General features: G+C 34.7%; 6 protein-coding genes across 7 annotated transcripts; 3 read left to right on the top strand and 3 right to left on the bottom strand.

Moving 5' to 3' along the window:
* Positions 1-263: 263 nt before the first annotated feature.
* Positions 264-2,457, bottom strand: LOC108840291 (protein SHI RELATED SEQUENCE 1). The gene is made up of 2 exons (XM_018613125.2): positions 1,353-2,457; positions 264-925 (listed from the first exon to the last, which is right to left on the bottom strand). The coding sequence occupies exons 1-2, from the start codon at positions 2,029-2,031 to the stop codon at positions 519-521; spliced, it is 1,086 nt and encodes a 361-aa protein (XP_018468627.2). The 5' UTR covers positions 2,032-2,457; the 3' UTR covers positions 264-518.
* An 8,907-nt stretch (positions 2,458-11,364) lies between these two features.
* Positions 11,365-12,777, top strand: LOC108825540 (protein RTE1-HOMOLOG). Of its 2 annotated transcripts, none has more exons than XM_018598860.2 (3): positions 11,365-11,522; positions 11,852-12,157; positions 12,238-12,777. In XM_018598860.2, the coding sequence occupies exons 2-3, from the start codon at positions 11,888-11,890 to the stop codon at positions 12,646-12,648; spliced, it is 681 nt and encodes a 226-aa protein (XP_018454362.1). In that variant the 5' UTR covers positions 11,365-11,522; positions 11,852-11,887; the 3' UTR covers positions 12,649-12,777. The 2 variants fall into 2 exon arrangements, with proteins under 2 accessions (XP_018454362.1, XP_018454354.1); XM_018598852.2 differs by having other exon boundaries at positions 11,847-12,157.
* Positions 12,778-14,322: 1,545 nt separating this feature from the next.
* LOC108823347 (uncharacterized) lies at positions 14,323-15,826 on the top strand. The gene is made up of 4 exons (XM_018596531.2): positions 14,323-14,689; positions 14,781-14,960; positions 15,053-15,294; positions 15,361-15,826. The coding sequence occupies exons 1-4, from the start codon at positions 14,399-14,401 to the stop codon at positions 15,620-15,622; spliced, it is 975 nt and encodes a 324-aa protein (XP_018452033.2). The 5' UTR covers positions 14,323-14,398; the 3' UTR covers positions 15,623-15,826.
* Positions 15,827-16,010: 184 nt separating this feature from the next.
* LOC108839906 (thioredoxin domain-containing protein PLP3A) lies at positions 16,011-17,845 on the top strand. Its single transcript, XM_057002957.1, has 9 exons — positions 16,011-16,169; positions 16,247-16,330; positions 16,527-16,601; positions 16,697-16,744; positions 16,824-16,966; positions 17,052-17,124; positions 17,227-17,288; positions 17,377-17,474; positions 17,562-17,845. The coding sequence occupies exons 2-9, from the start codon at positions 16,247-16,249 to the stop codon at positions 17,669-17,671; spliced, it is 693 nt and encodes a 230-aa protein (XP_056858937.1). The 5' UTR covers positions 16,011-16,169; the 3' UTR covers positions 17,672-17,845.
* A 7-nt stretch (positions 17,846-17,852) lies between these two features.
* Positions 17,853-19,734, bottom strand: LOC108839382 (protein HYPER-SENSITIVITY-RELATED 4-like). Its single transcript, XM_018612151.2, has one exon. The coding sequence runs from the start codon at positions 19,588-19,590 to the stop codon at positions 17,974-17,976; it is 1,617 nt and encodes a 538-aa protein (XP_018467653.2). The 5' UTR covers positions 19,591-19,734; the 3' UTR covers positions 17,853-17,973.
* Positions 19,735-20,609: 875 nt separating this feature from the next.
* LOC108839907 (uncharacterized) lies at positions 20,610-21,195 on the bottom strand. The gene has a single exon (XM_018612687.2). The coding sequence runs from the start codon at positions 21,160-21,162 to the stop codon at positions 20,728-20,730; it is 435 nt and encodes a 144-aa protein (XP_018468189.2). The 5' UTR covers positions 21,163-21,195; the 3' UTR covers positions 20,610-20,727.
* Between the last annotated feature and the right edge of the window lie 674 nt (positions 21,196-21,869).

Here is a 21,869-nt window from a genome sequence, read left to right as displayed (position 1 = left end):
CAAAAAAAAAAGTCATCTCTAGTCATCTTCTCTGATTGTATCACATGTCAATTATTTTTATATCATTTACTAAATCATTAAATGCATGGGATGGGCGAGGCAGACCATGCATTGTCGCCATAACTGAAACCATGGTCGAGGAAATTAAATGATGAGAAGAAGGCACAAAGGTAACATAAAGATGAGAAACATTATCTCCGGATTCTGTGGTTACGTGTTACACAGACAAAAAACATACACATTAATGAAACAAAGATTCAGGCAACATGTCAATAACACTTTATTCTCACAAATTATTATAATAAGAAGATGATATTATTTGAATTAAGTTTTCCTTTTAAAACCCTGAAATTGCAACAACTTTGAGTGTCCAGAAGAAGCATAAACTGATCCACTTCCCTCCTAATTTTACCCACTTCTACATCTCTATGTAATATGGATCCAACAATTAACGATTTTAAAACCCTATACTATTCCAAGAATTTTTAAGAGTTATTCTGCATTATGTCAGATTAACATCATGATCTTGGGTTAGGAAAGAACTGTGTACCGGCCATGAAAGTGTTAATCGGAGTTGGATAAAGAGCGGCTGGATCATTGTAAGCCGCCGCGGAGGAGCTGCCAATACCACCGGCGTTTGGAGTGGAGGAAGATGCAGTTGCAACCGTCACAGATCCAGCTGTTATGAGGTTAAGCTGGTGTCCTCCTCCGCCACCAGAAGAGCTCTCACCGGCAGCGAGTACGTTGTAGCCACCGCTACTTCCGGGACCTTTGTCGTAAAGAACGCCTTTAAAGATGTGACCACCGATGCTAACGGCTGTTTGGTAAGCAAGCTCTTCTTCTCCATCTTCCACTGAGCTTACTCGCACGCACCTAAACACTGCCGGTGAGCTCACCTCCGCCGGGAAATCTCCAACCTCTAAACCTAGATTTTTATAAAGACAAAAGTAACAGTTGTTTTCAAAGATTAATCACATGTTTGATTATAATATATATAATAAAACGTTAAAATTCATTTATTCTACGAATATACAGGCCACGGAAACGAAGGTGCAGAGAATTAGAGAAAGAACACAGATTTCAAGATCGATGAGAACAGCTTGTTCCTGTCAATCTAAAATAGTCAGTGTTTACTCCAAAACAGTACTTTCATAAATCAAATCAAAACTAAATCACATGTATATATATGTATATTAGTACATATATATATATATTTATATATATATATATTTATACATAATAGGGTTTATTTGGATATTTTAGGATGATTCCAATCTTTACTTAAAATTTATAAAAATAATTCTTGCTTTCCTTATTTCACGACGTTAAATATTTAAACATTACACTGATACCTGAAGCGTTGTGAGTAGGTATGCGAGTGCAGACAAGAGCAGAAGAAGTTGCTGCTGGTAAGTTCTCACGATGGCGTTTCGGTACACCGCTATCACCGCGTGGCTGGTGCGTTTGAGGCTGAACCGTGGATAGCTGATGTTGTCTCTCACGGCGTTTGGCGGCAGGAACCCACGTGCTCCTCACGTGAGTAGGACAGTCGAAGCCACGGCTCTTGCAGCAGGTTCGACACCTAACGTGAGCACAGTCTTTCTTGGCCTGATTTCCACAGTCTTGACAGCTTGCACCGCCGCCGCTTCCGCCACTCCGCATCATCATGAGCGCCGCTGCTCTCCCGGCGGCGGCGTTTGAGTTTTCGCCGGAGATATCGAATTGGCTATGGTTGCTTGGTCCGACTCCTAAGCCAGCGGCCGAGGAGTAAAGATCCAACCTCTGCTGATGCTGTTGATGCTGGAACAAGATTTCTTGCTGACTGTGGTTTTGCCATAGCTCAAGTGTGCCTAAAGCAGCTGCGTTTGTAGAGGAAGGAGCGTTTGCGTTGACGTTAGGGTTTCTGTACCAAAGCCAAGCCTCAGATACAGGAGGAGGAGGATTCGTGTTGGTGTTGGTGTGGTGTTCTTCTTGGCTGTTTCCTCCCCCTCCGCCTCTTCCTCCGCCGTCTAACGAGAAAAACCCCGCCATTCAACGGCAAGACAACCACTACCCATATATACCACTCTCCAATCAGCTTTTTGAAAAGAAGCAAAATAAAATTAAACAAAACTTTCTCTCTCTAGATCTTGGAGACTATTGGGAGAAAGAGGGTTTCTAGGGTTTAGGTAGAAGAATTCATTCTCTGAGTTTGTAGTGTATTGAGGTTGAGTAGCTTTTAAGGGTCTGGTAAAGGCAGAGCTCGTTTGTCGGTACGAGAGGAGAGAGTATTTAAGAAACACACCAGAGAGAAAGGGAAAGAAGAGGAGAGATAATAACCTTTCTCGCGCTCTGCAACGCCGCCATAACCTTAACTCTCTCTCTCTCTCCCCTATGCTTCTCTAATTTAATTTCTGTCTCCTTCTCTCTCATCTTCTTCTTTCTTTACTTATCAAAGAAAAAAATCTTCTTCTTTTCTTTTTTTTTTTTGATAAAAAATCTTCTTCTTTCTTTGTTTCTAGATTTTGGACAATTTTTTCTTTTTACATTTTTTCTTCTATTCCATTTGTTTTTAATTGTCTCTCTCACTACCAACTGGCTACACTCGATACAACATCCATCTCTTATCGTTCAATTTATAATCGGACGGTTTCTATTTTCCGCCTTTTCTCTTACATTTTGCGGAATGTTATATGTTTTTTTCTTAGTATGAAATACTACTAACACAAAGGAGTAAATAATACCGATACTAATTCATTATGGTAGCACAATTCTATTTTGATTATCCTAAGATAGTCCTATATTTCGGGACCTATTAGTTAGACCTCCTAATCATGTTTTAGAACTGACACGAAAACCTTGTCAAAAGTCCATAGGTCCTTTTTGGTATTTGTGAGATTAACTGTATCAGACCCTTCAAATCAGTTCTTTTTGTGGAACAGAAAAAAAGATAAACATATGGATTAAACAAGTCATTACATATTTAATATTTGTAAGGATTATCCGCATTAACTATTATTATACTTCTAGTTATCCATAATTCCAATAATTCTTTTAAAAGACTAGTACTGAATTTAGGTTCAGATTGCACTCTGTGGGTTAGATTTAGTGTATAAAGTTATCTGTAGCTGGAAAGCAGATGCTTTTGTCCATATTTGTTGTTTCCGAGGAAAGAAAATTACTATGATATACACATTTGTGCATATATGTATTATACTATATGCTAAAATATTTATACCCGTAAAATATTTAAACTTTTTCAGAAAAAAATAATTATACTTACAAACTAAAAAATGCACATAAACACACCCTCTCTTGTAGAGAGACAAACGTACGATTCTATTGCGGTGCCCTATGTTCCGTATTGTTTTTGTATACATATAAATGTTTATATAATCATATATATAGACAAACACACACCTCTATGCCCGTGCCGTGAGCATCATGGATCCTAATTAGTTAGCTAATCATTATAAAATATCATAACCTTGAATTGCCTGAGAGAAACGGCACGAACAATCATGTCGTGGTATATCAAAATCTAGAGACGCAGGTATGTCGAGAGTCATGTAAATAAAGTTAATAAAACATAAAATATAAGTAAAGTAGAGCTGGGGACATTTAAAGGATTTTTCGCCAAGAGGATGGAAAGAGTTGACTAATTTAGAAGGGAAAGTAGTTATTCCAAAATATTAGATTCAATCTGGGTCTTTACTATTGAGTGAATAGTTTGATTACAGGCTAAAAGCACCTCCTCGCCGCCCTAGGACCGGTTCTTGGTTTATTTTCAACTCCATTTAAATTTTATCAATAATTCAAAGCTAATTATCAATCGAATTATTGTTTTACAGTCTGATGCTATGGTTGTTTTACCTCTTGCGTTATGGATTTGTACGTCCCACGTAGAAAAGTGTAATACAAGAGTTCTTTAATCTAATACAAGAGTTGACAACAAATTCAATGCATGGATCTATAGCACAATATATTCGAATAAAATTTAATAAAGGCAGGATTAATTAATTCAAATGGGGTTGTGATCGATACAATACAATCGAGACAATCCCTTTTAATTTTTATATCTTGTGGTCTATTCTTTTTATCAAATTATAGTAAACATCATTTCCGAATAATAGTTTCAGGCAAAACTAACAAGTTGAATGGTAAATCGGTGTTTGTAGCTCATGGGCATTAAATTGAGAAAAAAAATTCAATACGGTGAATCTATTAAGATTTAAGTTCTGGTCATTGGAAAATTAAATTTTAGCATCGGCAAAAGACATATAATAGATACGTAGAGATCGAAACCATAGGCTACTAAGGACATCTCCAACCCAACTTCATTTTTTCCTTCAAAATGAAGTAAAAGTGAGTTTGGAGTAGAAAATACTCCAACCTCACTCCATTTCTCACTCCATAATGAAGTTTACTCCATAAATGGAGTAATCTAATTTTTTTTGTTCATCACTCTATTATGGAGTTAGAAATAGAGTGGGGTTGGAACACCTAATCACTTTTACTTCATTTTGGAGGAAAAAATGGTGTTTTACATTGGAAATGCTTTAATACATAGATAATTTGGATCCACTTCAGTGGGGTTAAGATAGTTTTATATAATTAAAAACACACACATTAATGGTTAACGAAGTTTGAAGTTGTAGAAAAGATGGATGGAATCTTTTCGCATTACATTTTGTTCGTATTTCTATTTTTATACTTCATGTGTTTGCCACTTTGACAATTCTTTTAGTTATAGACACTTTAGAATTCAATGCAATTTATATTTAATTTTTAGTTTAATATTAACTACAAACTGTATTAGTTTTATAATTAATTTTATTTATTTAAAATAATATAGTGGCTTAGATATGTGTTATATAAAAATAACATATATATTTCTTACCACTCAGTTCTCCATGCTATTACTCTTAATTAATACTACTGCTACTAAAATTCCAGCAAAATTTCCTCCTCTCAAATAACTTTTAAAGCATGGAGCATTTAAATACAACGTATCTTTTTGAAAAAAATATACAACGCATTTCAAAAAGTAATTTATAATAAAAGCATTGTTTAACCATTTTCTCTTATATGATTGGGTGTTTCCGGACCAAATTCATGTTTTAACGCGTGTGATTTACAGATATCCATACTATCATATAATGCGCTTAAACTGACAAACCTTTTTGTTTTGTTAAAGATGACAAACCCAACCGAAGTCGTATTATAAAGAGTTAAACTCTGGTCTCTAAAATGAATATTAAACAACTAAATTTTTATGAATTGGCTGTGTTGGTTTTAATGCGGAAATTTTTAGAATAATACCAATTGCATACGCCTAGTTTAATTACTAGACAGAAAATTAAAGACTTAGTTGATGCACATTCACATGTTACAGCACGTATTAACATATAGTTCTATAAACCTCTTTTCCACTAAAAGGAATGAATCGGAATCTGTTAAGACTGTAACTGTAATCTAAAGTTATAACAAATTAACATGTTCCGGAACAATAATACTCAGGACCGGCTCTGAAATTTTGGAAGCTGTAGATGAATAAATAGGAAATTTAAAATTTTGAGGACCTAAAATTTAAAGATTTATATCCATATAAATTTTTTCAACAATTTTAGAAGCTTGAGACGAATGTTTCGTTAAGCTTTGACCAGGGCCAGTGCATAATACTACTGCTGTTCTTTTTACAAAAAATACTACTACTACTACTTTAGAAATAAATAAATAGTGAACTAACATGAATTATTTATTAAACAGAGAAGGATGGGAACCAGATTTGACGTGGAGGAGAAAAGGAGAGGGAGTGAATGATATGAAGAGTGAGTCTCCTCAAAAAGGGTATGCCGCAGAGTCTTGTCTATTCTCGAGCCCTGTGTTGTGTAACTTGTCTACCTTTTGTGTTCTTTTTTTTTTTTTTTTTGGTAAATATGTTAAGATTTTGTTCTTTTAATTCTTAATTTTTAAATTTTTAATTTTCACAAGTATACGTATGTACATACGTATTCAATACGATGAGATTCATTCGACATATAAACCATCCAAAAGACTTCAACCACAATATGCTGCTACTCGCCAGAATTCGTTAATTATGAGATATTCGTGAATATAAATTAGGGTTTAGTGTGGAGGATATATAACTTGCCAATTATTCAAATAAATAAACAATAATAATGTATGATATTTTTATCATAGTTATTTTATACCATGCATTTATGTGTGTAGAGAGATTTTGGAGTATTGTGCTTGGTGGCTTCTCATCACTGCTACTTAACAGATCTTTCTTCAGACAGGGAGAGAACAGTGTTTCTACAACGAGCCATGCTTTCACTGTCATATCATTTATTGCTCCCTCATATCCATTTTCTGTTCCTTTTTGTTAATATCAAATCTATATGTATATAAATTTAGTTTATTTTTGGTGAGTTACTTTATTTTTATGTTTTGTTTTTATGGCAAAAGCCAATACATAAAGATGAACTTTTAGTTTCTCACATTCTATTTGGTGCAAGAGTAGTTATTGTCGAGAGAGAGAGAGGGAAGAAGAATGTTGAGTTGCAAACTTGGTTTAGTTTCTGTCATATTCTGTTCCTCTGTCTTCTCGCTTTCGTTTCAGTTCCATATCTAACCAGAAGCTGATGGAACTTCTTCTGTTCTTCACATGGACTGTGTTCTCATTTGGTCCCAATTCGCTTTCACTTCGTATACATACACTCATATTTTCTTCATATAAGTAGGGTTCTTGTGGGAGCGACGACAATCATATAAATAAATTTATATTCTAATTAACTTTTAGATTTTAAATATCTACTCTATTAAAATATGATCACTATTTTAATCAACGGTTGAAAAATCATAGAAAATTTTAATTAATTAACTAACATGATATATTTGATTACTACATTAGTTAAATATTTCTGAATTTTTTTAAAATACATAAAGATATTAATAATAAATCAGTTTTAGATAAAAAATTAATTTTTCAAATATAATAGATTTCGTTGATAAAAATCTGACAAAACACACTAAAATATTTAAATATTCTTTTTATAAATAATCCATTAATTTTGTAATTAGTATTATAGAATTATTATAAACTAGATATGAGCCCGTTGCGTTGCAACGGGTTTTGTTTGATGTTATAGTTTTATAAAAACATAAAAATAACTTTATTATAGTTTTATGGTTTTTCTACGTATGTTGTGTGAAATTTATTTTATAGTTAAAAACCCTTTTTCACATATAAATTCAAGTTAATATTTGTATTTTATAATCATTATCATAAGATCAATGTTTTAAATTTTGCAATTAAGATTAAAAAATATACTATATCTAAAAGTTTAAACTCAACACAACCTAAAATAAAAAATTGAATGAAAAGTAAAAAGAACTCAAAGTCAAATACACTAATCGAGTCAAGGACAATATTATACATGTTCTTATGTACTAATTTAATGTTTTATTAAATAAGTTTTAAAAAGTTTATTTTGCTAGGATTTTTAAAAAAGAAAAAAAAATATTTTATAAATCTCCAATTTATTTACAATTAATAAATTAAATAAAAATTTAAATACTCTTTAACATTTTTTTAGATTTTAGGAAAGGAAAATTTGTCATATATCATATTACAATTATATTCTCTTTAGAATTTCAGAAAAAAAAATTGCTATCAAATAATTATTTCTAGTTATTGATAAATAATCTTAAAATTACTCTTTTAATTTTTTTTATCAATACCACTTTTACACGTCTTTCGTTAATTAAATAATATTTAATATTATGTTCATCATCACATACTCGCAATCATATCAGGTGAAATATTTTAAGTTATTTTTGCTTTATATTTTTTTAACACAGAATTATTAGAAAAATTAGTCAATTATAAGATTACTTTCACCTTTACATTTTTATTTAGACTTTTTTTTAAAAAGGAAAACTAATTATTTTATTAGTTTTTCCTTATGATTTTATGCAACTATTTTATTTTTAATAGAAAAATATCTGTTTAATATATGATGTAAACAACAACATCAAAATGAAAGTTATGTTATAATAAAATGTAATAATGATAATAAAAAGTTGAGTTGTATCAAGAAATTAAAAGAAAATACTCAGATAATATTTTCATGTAAATACTATTGTGTTTTCTAAAAATAATATGTGGAAGCTTAAACCTAAATATAGATGTGAAATATTTGTAGCTATTTTTGGTCATAATTTTTTAACATACAAATTATCTATTAGAAATGAAAGTTAGTTACTTATAAAAAAATGATAAGAGTACTTTTACAATTTTCTTTTAATTAGGCTTTTAAAAAGGAATAGTATCTTATTATATAAAAAGGAAAATTCTCATTACAAAATAGTAAAATCCCACAATTTCAATTATTTATGTTTTTTTCTAAAATATTTTACAATTCGTTTTTTTAACATTTTCAAAAAAATTGATATTTATCTTTTATAATTCTCTATCTTTAGTGAGTTTAAGAACAAACATTATAATTTTTTTTAAAAGGAATTAACTTTCTAATACATTTTTACAATTATTATTTTTGGTTAGTTTAAAAAAAAAATTATTATCAAATATTTTAATAATATAGAATTTTAAAAGACTATGTAATAGTAATTTTCCTTTTCTAAAATATATAATGATTCAAAATATATATACTAAAAATAACATTGAAGAAATAATTTTAAATTTTATTTAATAGTGAAAAGTAATTATAAAAATTATTTAATAGTAATTTTTTAGAAACTTTCCTTTTTTAAAAGACTATTTTGTAATGAGATTTTTTTTTAAATCTCTATTAAATCATAAATAAAAGAGAATTATATCATATTTTTAACACATGTCACCATCTTAAAAATTTATTGACACATGTCACAATCATGTTAATTAGTAACTTTGAAGAACTAAGCTTTATATAATAAGATTAATGTCAATTAAAGGTTTATTATAAAACAAAAAGAAGAAATCTATGCAAACATAAGTACTGACATAATATTTTGACACTTATCTTTATGAAAATTAAACGTGAGCGAGGTAGAACATTTCTCAAATTATAATATCTCTTAAGATAATTTTTTTTTCCACGAAATAATTTGAAATCAACATTGTTAAATGAAAAGTAAACTAAATACATTATACCCAATTCAAACATAATTAGTACTGACAGAATATTTTTGACACTTGTATAATATTTTAGGATACATTTCTTGATCTATTTACATCGACCATTATTTTAAACGATCAAAGTAGCATAATGAGTATAGATACCATGTCCCTAGTATAGACATGATTGCAATTGAAACACAAATTTGCTTATTTGACTATATATTTGTAGAGCATTTACGGCTGTTTGTTTGCATCTTGTTGTTTAGGTATCTCGAGGATGGGTATATGCTGTATATATACGGCTTAACAGTGATGAGTTGGCTAAATTACCACTAGTTGATAGTATGGACTTGGATTTCAATCAAAATGATTTACCTGGTGGTACGTAACAGATGATCGATATATTCCGATATAGTTGGAAGACATTCCAAATTTGGATCAGACAATGTGATACATTTTCGTAATAGTCTACTGTTTAGTACTAAATATGTTTTTTTCAAAGCCGACCGGATCAGTGATAGAGTTTATCAAAAAATAAAATAGTGATGAGTTTTCGTCAATAACAGAAAATACCAAGCCAAACCAAGCAAGATCAATTTGGCCAACAAAGTTAAACCAACCGGTAAGATTGACCTAAAGGGGCTGGACCATACAATGTGGAAAAATACGGCAAAGGTGGACGATCGAGTCTGATGGTGGCTGATAACAAGTCCCCACGCTAGAAACCAAGGGTGTGGATCAAAGTTGAAAACACAGAGGGTGCAATAAAAGGACCACTAGTTTTCTGCATCATTATGTAATTGTTCTTATTGTTCCATCTAAGGAATTTTAAAACCCTATAGCTAGATCAATTACTAGAACATATATAAATCAAACACATGCGTGTTATTTACTTAAATGTTTCTCAGACCAGAAACTCTACGGTTGTTGTCTTCTTCGTCTAGACTATTGGCTATGGGTTCTACAATACATATGCATACGGGCGGATCTAAAAATAAATATAGTTGGGGGCACACAAATTTTCTTCACACCATTTTCAGGGGGCACTTTTATAGACTTTATAGTATTTACTAAAGAAAACTAAAAATTAGACGGGGTCACTTGACCCCGTACGTTAGTTACTGCGTCCGCCACTACAAACGTTGATAAACAGAGGTTTGTAATTATATTGATAAATTTCAGGGGTGGATTGGATATAATTTCATTATACTCACCAATCACCATCTATATGACAATTGATGTTTGTTTGTCTCGACAACTACAGTTTTCTTTCTTTGCTTTCTCAACAATTGATCAGTTTAATAAACATGATAAATAAAGTTCATTATAAATAACTGAAGGGGTACGAAAGGCTAAAAAAAGGAGAAAAAATAGAGTAGTGACCATATTAACCTATCTCGTGAACCCCTTTTGCATGCCTTTATTAGAAATATGCTTTTTCCGTCACCTTCTACGTTCCTCGTTACATTTGCATTCACATTTTTTTTTTTTTTTGCTAACTTGTAAATATCATAAAATGAAAAGAGAGTTTACACAAAGCATAGCTCTACAAATCTGACCTTACTTGGCAAAAAAGAGTAAAAACAAGTAAGATCAACTTATAACCAACAAGAAAAACCTAAGCTAAACTTAACTCAACCACAAGATCATAAGCGACCTAAAAATTTTGTTGTGTCTCCTTGAAGAAATTATGTTTTTCACATTCTTTGATAACTAATTTGTTTATAGCTATCCGAACAATGACATTTTTAATTTTGCCATTTACCAATAGAAAGAGACTTGCACAAGATTTCCTCATCTCTGTGTCAACCAGCGGTAGATTTGCATGTCCTTAGCTATTTTCCCATAGCGAGAGAGAAAGTAGAGGAGCAGAATCTCCCGGTCACCCCAACCTAAAAAATGATTTGGACCTAGTGTCATGATATGAAATATATGGAATATATATTATTTTCCGTTAAATTTTGGTCCTAATTTACAATTTTATCAAAAATTGGATCCTAAAATATGAAAGAAAAATTAATTAAGGGTATGGGACCCGGTGCAAATGCACTCTCCGCAGAGGCGCAGACCCTTAAAAGCCGGTACTGCCACTCTGTGAGTATTCGTCGGAAAACGACGTGGTATACATTCGACGTTTTAGATAATTAAACGGCCTGCCGTTTTTTTCATACTAGACCGAACGCTATGTCGTCTATTTTCTCGGGTAGGGATGGATAATTCCCGGAGAGGATTACTTTAAACCAAGTAGCCAAACATGTTCACTAGCCATCGTTCCTCCTAAAGCAAAAGAAAAAAATAAACTTTCCCAGGCAGTGACGAATCATTGGTCGCCGTTTCTCGCCTCAACGAAGGAGAATCAGTCTTTTGTGTAGTTCATGTAAGATCGGAGCTATCATCGTCGTCTCCTCCGCTTAAATTGGTACGCTTTGATGTATTCGTATCAGAACTGACAGTCTATGAGATGCTTAGATGTTGCTAGTCGCCGGAATGTGAATCTAGAATGGATCTTCTTTGTTTACTCATCCGCCATTATCTAGGGATTCATCGAATGAATCAATGCATTTTTTCACAAGTTTAATATCAATTTTGATAACATTTCTCAGGTTTTGGACCTTGTATTCAGTTTTCATTGTATATATATTATTAAGAAACCAAAACATTGTTTCGCTGTAACTATAGAGTTCACTTAGTACATGTCAAGATGATGCATTTTGGGTGCTTTTTCTTTGTTGTTGTTTAAAAGAACAGAGAATCAGAGTAACGAAGCGCACTTGGACTTGGAAAATGGGAGAGACAACAACGGATCCTGAACATGGTGGCATCATGCTCGGTTTTGAAGATCCCATGAGGATTGATCCCGGGAGAGATCGTTTCCCATGCTGCATCGTCTGGACGCCTCTCCCCTTCGTTACATGGCTGGTTCCCTTCATCGGCCACGTTGGTATTTGCAGAGAAGACGGTGTCATTCTCGACTTCGCTGGACCTAACTTCGTCTGTGTTGACAATTTTGCTTTTGGAGCTGTGTCTCGTTACATCCAGATCAACAAGGCTAAGGTAATGTTATTGCAAGTTGTTTGCCTTTCGTTCTGTTTTCATTTGCTGCAATCTAACAACTGGGGATTGGCTTTGATTAGGAATCATCTCTTTCTTCCGGCTCATGTTTGTTCAGTGAGGAAGGAGGCACTCATGAGAAAGAGCCAACATGGGATGATGCACTGAGAAAAGGCACACAAGAGTACCAACACTATGCTTATAACATATTGACATGCAACTGTCATTCCTTTGTGGCCAACAACCTGAACCGTCTAGCGATAAGATCAGGTGGATGGAACGTGGTGAACCTCGCGGCGCTAGTGTTCCTCAAGGGACGTTGGGTGAGCAAAACGGCGATGGTCAAGTCCTTGCTGCCTACAGTCATAATCTACGCTATTGGAATGTTACTGGGTGGCTGGACATTCATAGCTTCCTGTTGTGTTCTAGCGTTTTTGCTTACGGGTTGGTTCATCATGGGAACGTATTGTTTCAAGAAATTGATCCAGCTGTAGTCATTATATTTGTGATCCAAGGATCGGGTTATGAAGGTTATATAGACCATGTATGGTTGATATGGCTGGGAACTTTCTTGTCGTAATGGGACAGACCAAGACTGTTGTAATATAAAAAACATTACATCATCTCGCTTGTTTTGACTGCAAGGTCTTTGTGTGTACTGTGTATTCTTTGGTCTGCTTTTCATAGCATTGATCTGTCTCATTGTCTCACAATAGAGTGCGTTGATTCTTTCCGATTTTTGCAGACATGCCTATGTATGAATTAACATATGCCCATAAGCACTGAAATCCTTGTTCTTTCTTGAATCTGAATTAACCATGTCTACCTTTTAAAAATGAGCATATAATAATTTTTCCTAATTTTTTTCTTGAAAATCGAAATCTATGTTGTTTATGTTGTTTAAGTTTTAGCACTTTAAATAGTTAAAGTCACAATCAAAATGCTAAATTCCAAAGTAAAAAATGACAAATCAAATGTTGCGAAATATGGAGTATGAGTTAATTAATTACAGTGTCAGATATATATATATATATATATATATATATATGTATTTTAAGATATTTAAAATGGTGTTATTAAACTTGTAATTATAAAATAAATTTGAAAATATATTATTCTTATTACATATCTTTTAGATAGTGAATTTTGCGAGATTCAGTGTACTTGTATGATCTTTTGATAAAATTTCTTCACAAAAAATAAAAATTAAAATTATATGGTTCTAAAACCAATTATATGACTTTAATTTCTTTATTTCCATTATATTCAGCTACAACTCAACGGATGAAGTGGTCCATCGAACTCGGCTGAGAAGATACGACTAATAGAGAGTTTTAAAAAATTTTGAGCAAAGAAAATATACGACTATTCCCAATTCTCCCAGCACATCTTCGTAGTGTTGGATTCAAAATTTTTAATTGATTATGAAATGTTCAATCAAAAACATGAATAATTGATTTTCAAATATTTTAAATGATTTAATGAAGATTTTAATGTATTTATATTATTTTTTCATTTTAAAAGAATATAATTAAATTTGATAGAAGACAATTCCTTTAAAATTTATGAACCTTTTGAATATTTTTATAAAATGCACAAAGAAGGAACAATTTTTCCTAATAAAAGTAATAAATCAAAATCATTTTCATATCACACCAATAGAAAAAGTCATTTCAAAGGGGGAATAATAAGTAACTATTTTTATATCACTATATGAATTGTAGAGATAAAACTATATTGAAATACAAAAATAATTTGTTCCTTTCATTCTCCCTACAACAAATTATATATTTTTGTTGTTTGTCAAAACGATAATATATTTTTAAATTGATAACATACACTATATTTCCAAATCTATTGTATTAATAACACAAATATTTAACTGAATTGGAAAAATAGAGAATTGAATAATACTGAAATTTAAAATATTTTATAAGTATAGTTTCAAATACATAAATCCAATAACACAAGATACATGAATTGATGAAATACATATAATTGACTAAATAAAAGTTTAAATGGAAATTTCAATTTTGTAATTAAAAAAATACAAGATTTCTGAATTAAGACAGGCGACCAACACGTGTAACCAAACTAGAGGCTTAGATTGTCTCTTTCTCCTCCACGTGTACATCCATTGTTCTCCATTTCAATGCCTCACTCAACAATCAAAATCTGAACTCTGGTAATAAAAGTCTCACTTGGTCGTTGATTTTTCCTCTCTCTCAAATCAAATCAAGAATCATGACAAGCGAGGTGAGAGAAAAGAAGATCAAGACCAACGGGGTTTGGTTAAATGTGGCTGAGAAAGGAGACAACAGAGGGCCTTTGATTCTGTTACTCCATGGCTTTCCTGAGACATGGTTCTCGTGGCGTCACCAGATCGATTTCTTGTCAAGCCATTGCTACCACGTAGTTGCTCCAGATCTCAGAGGCTATGCCGACTCCGATTCTCCTCCGAGCCACGAGTCTTACACTGTGAGCCACCTCGTAGCTGATGTTATCGGTTTGCTCGATCACTACGGCACTGCTCAGGTGAAACTGATCTCTCATCTTATCAAGATTCCAACGGTTAGATTTAGATCAATATATGAAAAAAAAAGGTTTACGTTTATCACTGTTATAGGCTTTTGTGGCTGGACATGACTGGGGAGCCATCATAGGTTGGACTCTATGCTTGTTTAGACCAGACAGAGTCAAAGGTTTCATAAGCCTCTCTGTTCCATATTCTCCGAGAGATCCAAATCTCAAACCTTCCGACTTACTCAAAAGCTTTGGAGATGGGTTATACATCACTCAGTTTCAGGTAGTTAAAAATTTAAACAAAAAGTACTTTCAAGATTTGTGGCGTTTCTATTGTCATCGTTTGATTCAGTTCCTCTGTTCTGTCTTTACAAGGAACCTGGAAGAGCTGAGGCTTCATTTGCCAAGCATGATTGCTCGACAGTTATGAAGAAGTTCTTGCTGCTAACAAGAACAGATTTCTTGGTGGCTCCTCCTGATACAGAGATCATCGATGATCTTGAGGTTCCATCGACGCTTCCAGATTGGATAACTGAAGAAGAGATTCAGGTTTATGCAGACAAGTTTCAAAAGTCTGGATTCACAGGCCCATTGAATTACTACAGAGCCATGGATTTGTAAGTTTCACTTCTTTCGGTCGATAGAGTCATTTGCTGAGTATTGAAAGTGTGAGGAAATTATAGGAACTGGGAGATACTGGCGCCGTGGCAAGGGTACAAGATCGTTGTTCCGACAAAGTTCATTGCGGGAGACAAAGATATTGGAAATGAAGGAGCCAATGGAACGATTAAGTATGTGAAGGGAGAGATGTTCAAGAGTATTGTACCTAATCTTGAGGTTGTTGTTATTGAGGATGGTCATCATTTTATCCAGCAGGAGAAGTCTGAACGAGTCTCAGAGGAGATTCTTTCCTTCTTTAACAAGTTAAGAAACACAACAGAGTAATGATCATGCCATTCTATGGCCTTATAGAGAAAAAAAACTATGGTTCTAGTATTAGGTACACTAGTGATGTATGTCTAAGAATAAAGCCGAGTGAACAATAATGGTTAATAAAGTAAAAGAAAGATCTAATGTTCTCTATGTACTTGTCTGAAGAAACTTGGAAGGTTTAGACATAAAGAAATCCAAAAGGAATTGTCATTTTCATTGTCTTTATACTCATTGATGTGTTTATTGTTCCACAAGTTTCTCCTTTGTCTGAACCGTACTTTGCAAGACAATTTAAGTTTTTGAGTATTTCGTAAGTTTGGGCCGTATGGGCCTTTTGCTACGGCCCATAATTACAAGGCCTTGAAACGAAATCTCTATATATCTCTGAATAAACGCCGTCGTTTTCGCGTATCGACCCCTCCTTTTATTGATGTTCATCAACTGATATTAGGATTCTTATTTTTTTCCGCTCCAGATTTGAAACTGAAATCGATAAGCTCTGATCTCGATTCCTCAAAGCTGTTTGTGTACTCTTATCGCCAGGAAGGAATTGAGTAAGGTATGATCTCGACATTTTTACAATTCTGAATCCCTTGTGGCTAATGCTTTCGCATTTTCATATTTGGTTGTAAAAAGATGGATCCGGACGCAGTCAAGTCGACCCTCTCGAACCTGGCGTTTGGGAATGTATTGGCAGCTGCTGCTAGAGATTATAAGAAGGTATCATATCAATTTCGAGTATTGGTTAATCCTTCAACAAATGCTATCGAGTAAGGATTTCGTGTGTTCTAACACATGCTCGTGGTTGGTTGTTTGATTTCTGTAAAAATTGCTAAACGAGTTTGTGATGTTTTTTTTGGAGGTGTTTGGCTATATATATATATATAACCTGTGAGCTATTTTGTATGATATGCAGGAAGTGCTTGCAAATGAGAAGGCACAATCATCAAGTCATGTCAATGAGGAGGTTGATCTTGATGAACTTATGGATGTAAGTGCAAATGTTTCTTCTTTGACTGTTCTTTATCTTGTTTGAGATTTATACTACTGTCTCTAATGGTTGAGAGACTTGTTCATATTCTGTAGGACCCAGAGCTAGAAAAATTGCACGCTGATAGGATTGCAGCACTCAAGGTATAACAACAACAACTCTTGCACACCCTTCTCTCTTTAGTTATGAAGTTGTTCAATATTTCTTGTTTACTCTGGATAGAGAGAAGTTGAGAAGAGGGAAGCGTTCAAAAGACAAGGGCATGGTGAGTATCGAGAGGTGAGCGAGGGAGATTTTTTGGGTGAAGTCACCAGGAGTGAGAAAGTTATATGCCATTTCTACCACAAGGAGTTTTACCGCTGCAAGTAAAGATCTAACCATCAACGTCTTTTTTTTTCTTCTTAATATGTGAGCTCGTCTAAAGCCTATCCACTGAATCATATGATATAGAATAATGGACAAGCATCTGAAGACTCTTGCGCCTAGACATGTGGACACTAAGTTCATTAAAGTGGACGCAGAGGTCAGTGAACCCACTTGATTACTGATAGAAAAAAAAGAAACGGCTTTTCAATAAATCTTTTATGTTTTGTGAGAATCTAATGCTTTGTTGGCATAACTGCAGAATGCTCCTTTCTTTGTCACGAAGCTGGCAATAAAGACCTTGCCCTGCGTTTTGCTTTTCAGGTTTCATCTCTCTCCACTCCATCCATTCTTTACATGTATGTTGCTAGGATTTGTTATCTGATGACTGTGGCTATTTTATCATTCTCAGCAAGGGAATCGCAATAGATAGGCTAGTTGGGTTCCAGGATTTGGGGACAAAGGACGATTTCAGCACTACCAAACTGGAAAACGTTCTGGTTAAAAAAGGTAAGGAGGACCTCGCATCCACCTTTTCCAGTAATTACAGCTCAGTTAAGAGTATTTGTTGCTTAAAATGCGGAAACCATTAAACAGGAATGCTCAGCAAGAAGAAGAAAGAGGAAGATGATGAAGATGCTGAGTACCAAGAGAGCATAAGACGGTCGGTTAGGTCTTCAGAGAATCTGGACTCTGACTCTGACTGATCAACCACCTTACATCACAGATTTGTCTCTGTTTTGCCTTTTGCTCCTTTCTTATATGTTTATTAGGTAAGGAAGCTTCATATTGTATGTGTACTACATTGACTTGATTTTGGCTTTAAGAAAAAGCTAGAAAACAGATGTTCATGATTTGAAAGAAGGGTATGTTAGTAGTAAGATCATTGCAGAGGTTTAGTTAACTTATGTTTTTAATTATGGTAGAAAATATCTTGTTCGATAATAAAAATAAAATAATAGACAGAACACCATGTGAAAAGGTGACGACAGAACAACATGTGAAAAGATCATTCCTCATAAATACTTTCTTCATCAACCTCATCCATTTTTCTTGACCTTTGAATCTTTTTCCCCTTAGTAGTCTTTTTCTTCTTCTCTAAGTCAGCCTCCTCAGTTTTGGCCTTCTCTTGTTCGTTCTTGATCTTCTTGACTTTCAAGAAGTCAACCAAACCCTCAAGAATACTATCAACAGACTCATTCCTCATAAGTTGTTCAGCTACATCCGCTGGAGTGACCTCTGTCGCTTTGATACCTTCCTCGATCTTGCTAAAAAGTGGATGCTCTTTGATCTCTAAATAGTTCAAAGCAAGAGCCTTGAAAGTACTAGGCGTGCAGTACGACATGTGAATGTGCACATCCATACGTCCTGGCCTCAACAAGGCAGGGTCTAGCTTCTCTTTGTAATTGGTTGTGAATACTATGATCCGTTGGTCGCCGCAGCTTGACCATAGACCATCAGTGAAGTTTAGTAGCCCAGAGAGTGTCACTTTCTTGTTTTTCGATTTCTTAGGTTTACCTTCATCGGTTGTCCTGTTATTCAACGCGATGGAGCAGTCGATATCTTCCACCACAAGAATTGAACGGTTACCAGTGTCAATCAGCAACCTTCTGAGCTCAGAGTTGTCTTCAACAGCTGTCAGCTCCAAGTCATAAATATCGAAGTTGAGATGGTTAGCCATGGCTGCAATCAAGCTTGACTTCCCTGTCCCTGGTGGACCGTATAACAAGTACCCTCTCTTCCAAGCTTTACCAACTCTCTTGTAGTACTCGCTCCGTTTCACAAACTTGTCAAGGTCTTCCATCACACTTCTCTTGACATCTGAATCCATTGCTAGGGTCTTGAAAGTAGAAGGATGGGCGAGAGTTACAGAGGTCCACTTGTCTGAGGACCAAGAATAATCTGAGTCGAGAGTAAAGAGCTTGAGTTTCTTCCTCTCGAGTTTCATTAAAGTGGATCTTTTCACCATGAATGGCAAGTAAGATTCAAGAGCCACGTCCTTGAACCTCTTGTCGAACTTGAGCTCGAATGATCTGACATCGAACGACCTGGATCCGGAGTCGTGATTCTTTTCCTCAACATGGTGGCTACGTAGGACCCATTGGAACTGGACGCCATCGTAAACGTCCATAACTTTCTCGTCACGTTCCACACTGACGTTGTAGTTGTTTTCTTTCGCGTGTTTACTCACTTTGATTCTTTTGTTAGATGGAGAGATCTTGGTGGCTACATAGGCCTTTGCAGCGTCAAAGACTTCATTGTGACTATACCCTTCAAACTCTTCGATGGTTATCGTCATCTGAGAGGAATTATTAAAGTAATGACCCATGGAGCGTTTGACGAAGCTGCGGACTTCATAGGAGATGTATTGTCGCACTTCGGGAGGCAAGTAGCTTCGGGCTAACGATCGAGCCAGCATTGCAGTTTCAGCCACCGAAGCTGCGGTGGTTACAACTGTTGGAACCCCCATGGACTCGGTTTTTTCTAGGATTTTTGCAAATATACTCGGATAGTTTGCAGCACGGCGAACTGAAACAATCCGAGGTCGCTTTGGTCTTTCAAGTGTCGTGTATCTACCGGTATCCATAGGAAAACGAACCGAATAAGAATTGGATGTTAGTGCCATTGAGATCGGATCTGAAAAAACTTGATGAAACGAGTTTGGTTTCTCTAGGGTTGTTTAGTTGCTTGGGCGAGAAGAAAAGTTTCTTCTCCAAACCTGTGAACTAGAACGTGTTCTCACCTATGTAGTCTAGCTCTCGTGCCTGGTATCAAGGTAGATGAGGAACTCTCAAAATCTCCTTTATATAATCGAAGAAGTCGTGAGTCTCTTTACAAAGCAAAGAGCTCCTAGGTTTATAATTAACATGACAACTCCAAAAACATGTACTTGTCGACAAAAGAGGTAAAAAAGACAGAAAAGGAAATAACACAAAAGCGATAAAGAAACTGAAGTAAAATAGAAATCAAAGAAAAGGAAGAACACCAAAGAAAAAAAGGAAAAAGTTTCGTTAACAAATTTTGACTTTCAGAATTATTTTTCTGATTTATATAAATTCATTATCATCATGGGTGTATGTATAACTCTGGATATTAATGACTGGGGTTAGTATGGAGTTTGAAAGCCCGATGACTGGGGCCCCGATGGTATGGCAGGTGATCTTGATGCCTACGCAAGAGTATCACCCAAGCTTAAAATGGGAAACATGGAAGATGAGTTTTCAAGAAAAGCAAGTTTGTCATCTCGACAAGGTGGGACTGAGATAGATGTGGCTGGACAATTAAAGACAGGTTTGCCAACTATATAACCTTAGATTCAAATTTATACTCTCTTTTTTTTTTTGTTTCCTGACTCTTGGATAAAATCCTTTTTTGTCAGCAAGGATTCCTGTTCGGCTGTATGTTCGAAGTGTAAGTAAAGATTTCGAGAATCTTGAAGATGTACTTGAGATAGATACATGGGATGAGATCTCGTACCTAAATCGCCTTGTTGAGTTCCTCAGAGAAGAAGGTAGTAATTTCATCAACTCAAAGATGTGCTGCGCTGCATTCTTTCTTATAATTGATCAGATTGCTTTCTCGTTTGTCTTAGAAACCAAAAGAGTCGACGTTTTGTTATATACAAAGCTACTACTACAAGTACAGTGAAAAAAACAGAAACATTTTAATTGAAAAATGGTCGATCAGTGTACTTTGGCCAATCTTTATTTTTTCGAACAAAGCAATTGTTTAACAGTAACAATCAGGAAACAAAGCAATTCAATCAATTGGATTTAGTATCTCCAGGAGTGGAAGCAGAGAGCTTGTTGTTGTATTCTTCGAGCTCATCGTAATACACATCCCAAACGCATCGGACGCAGCCGCTACCGCAACAATCTCCAGCCTCTGGTTTCTCCGGCGGCGGTGGGAGCGATACCTCCTCCTCCTTCTTATCCTTATCCTTCTTCTCCTCCACTACCTTATCTTTCACCTCCGTCGAAGTCGAAGTCGTGTCGTTCTTGGTCGCCATGGCGATGGTCTGTCGTTCTCGAGATCCGGAGGAATAGTAGGCGAATGATGATCGTTTCAGAGGGAGATCTCGCGTCAATCCAAATCTCATGCTCAAAAACACATCGTGAAGGCTTCTACGGAGGCGATTGTAATCCGGCGATGTGGCGATCGAGATTCCAGGAAGACGGTGGTGATGCAACAATACCATACGAATATATATCGAAGACTTTTTGGCTTCTCCTTTTTCTAATTACTTTTTTCAAAGTCAGAATTGATGTCCCTTTGACGGTATAAGATATTACACGTGTCATGCTATAATTGGTAGAAAGGAAGCCAATCCACGACCAAACTACATGGACGCTAGCCATGTTTTTTCTCAACGCTTATTCAGACAATCACTTTAAGCGAACAACGTGGAGTCGGAAGTCGGAACCATGTTATGAACTTATGATCTCGACAACAAAAATGATCAATGTTACAAAACTTTGGAACCAGAGACTAACACCTATCTACAGGTGTGACAAGGCAACTTTCAATCTCCTTCAGTTCTTTCACTCTTACGAGAAGCTTACTATAGCCTACACACCAACACACACATGTTATCATTAATTCAGTCTGATTATAGTAGAGTTTATTTAGCATTGTGAGGATTAACTTATGAAACTTCATACGTTTATACTTGTTTGAGATTGTGGTCTTCAGATATGCATCTAAACACTAAAGAGCTCTCGCCAGCTTCTTGTTGGACACGGAGACCTCTATGTATCTATGTAGACTCTGACAAGTCCCAATGACGACGCTCTTGCATACAACTTGAAAATCATTTTCCAAAATCATTAAAAAGAAAACAATGATCAATAGCAAAAAGTCCTAGCTACCTACCGTAAACCCATTAAAATACGAGGGCCCATTTAC

Source organism: Raphanus sativus, chromosome 2, assembly GCF_000801105.2.
Source record: "Raphanus sativus cultivar WK10039 chromosome 2, ASM80110v3, whole genome shotgun sequence".
In the NCBI taxonomy this organism is placed as follows: Eukaryota; Viridiplantae; Streptophyta; class Magnoliopsida; order Brassicales; family Brassicaceae; genus Raphanus; species Raphanus sativus.
The sequence above is the reverse complement of the archived record's forward strand: the minus strand, read 5'-3'. Positions and strand labels throughout refer to the sequence as shown.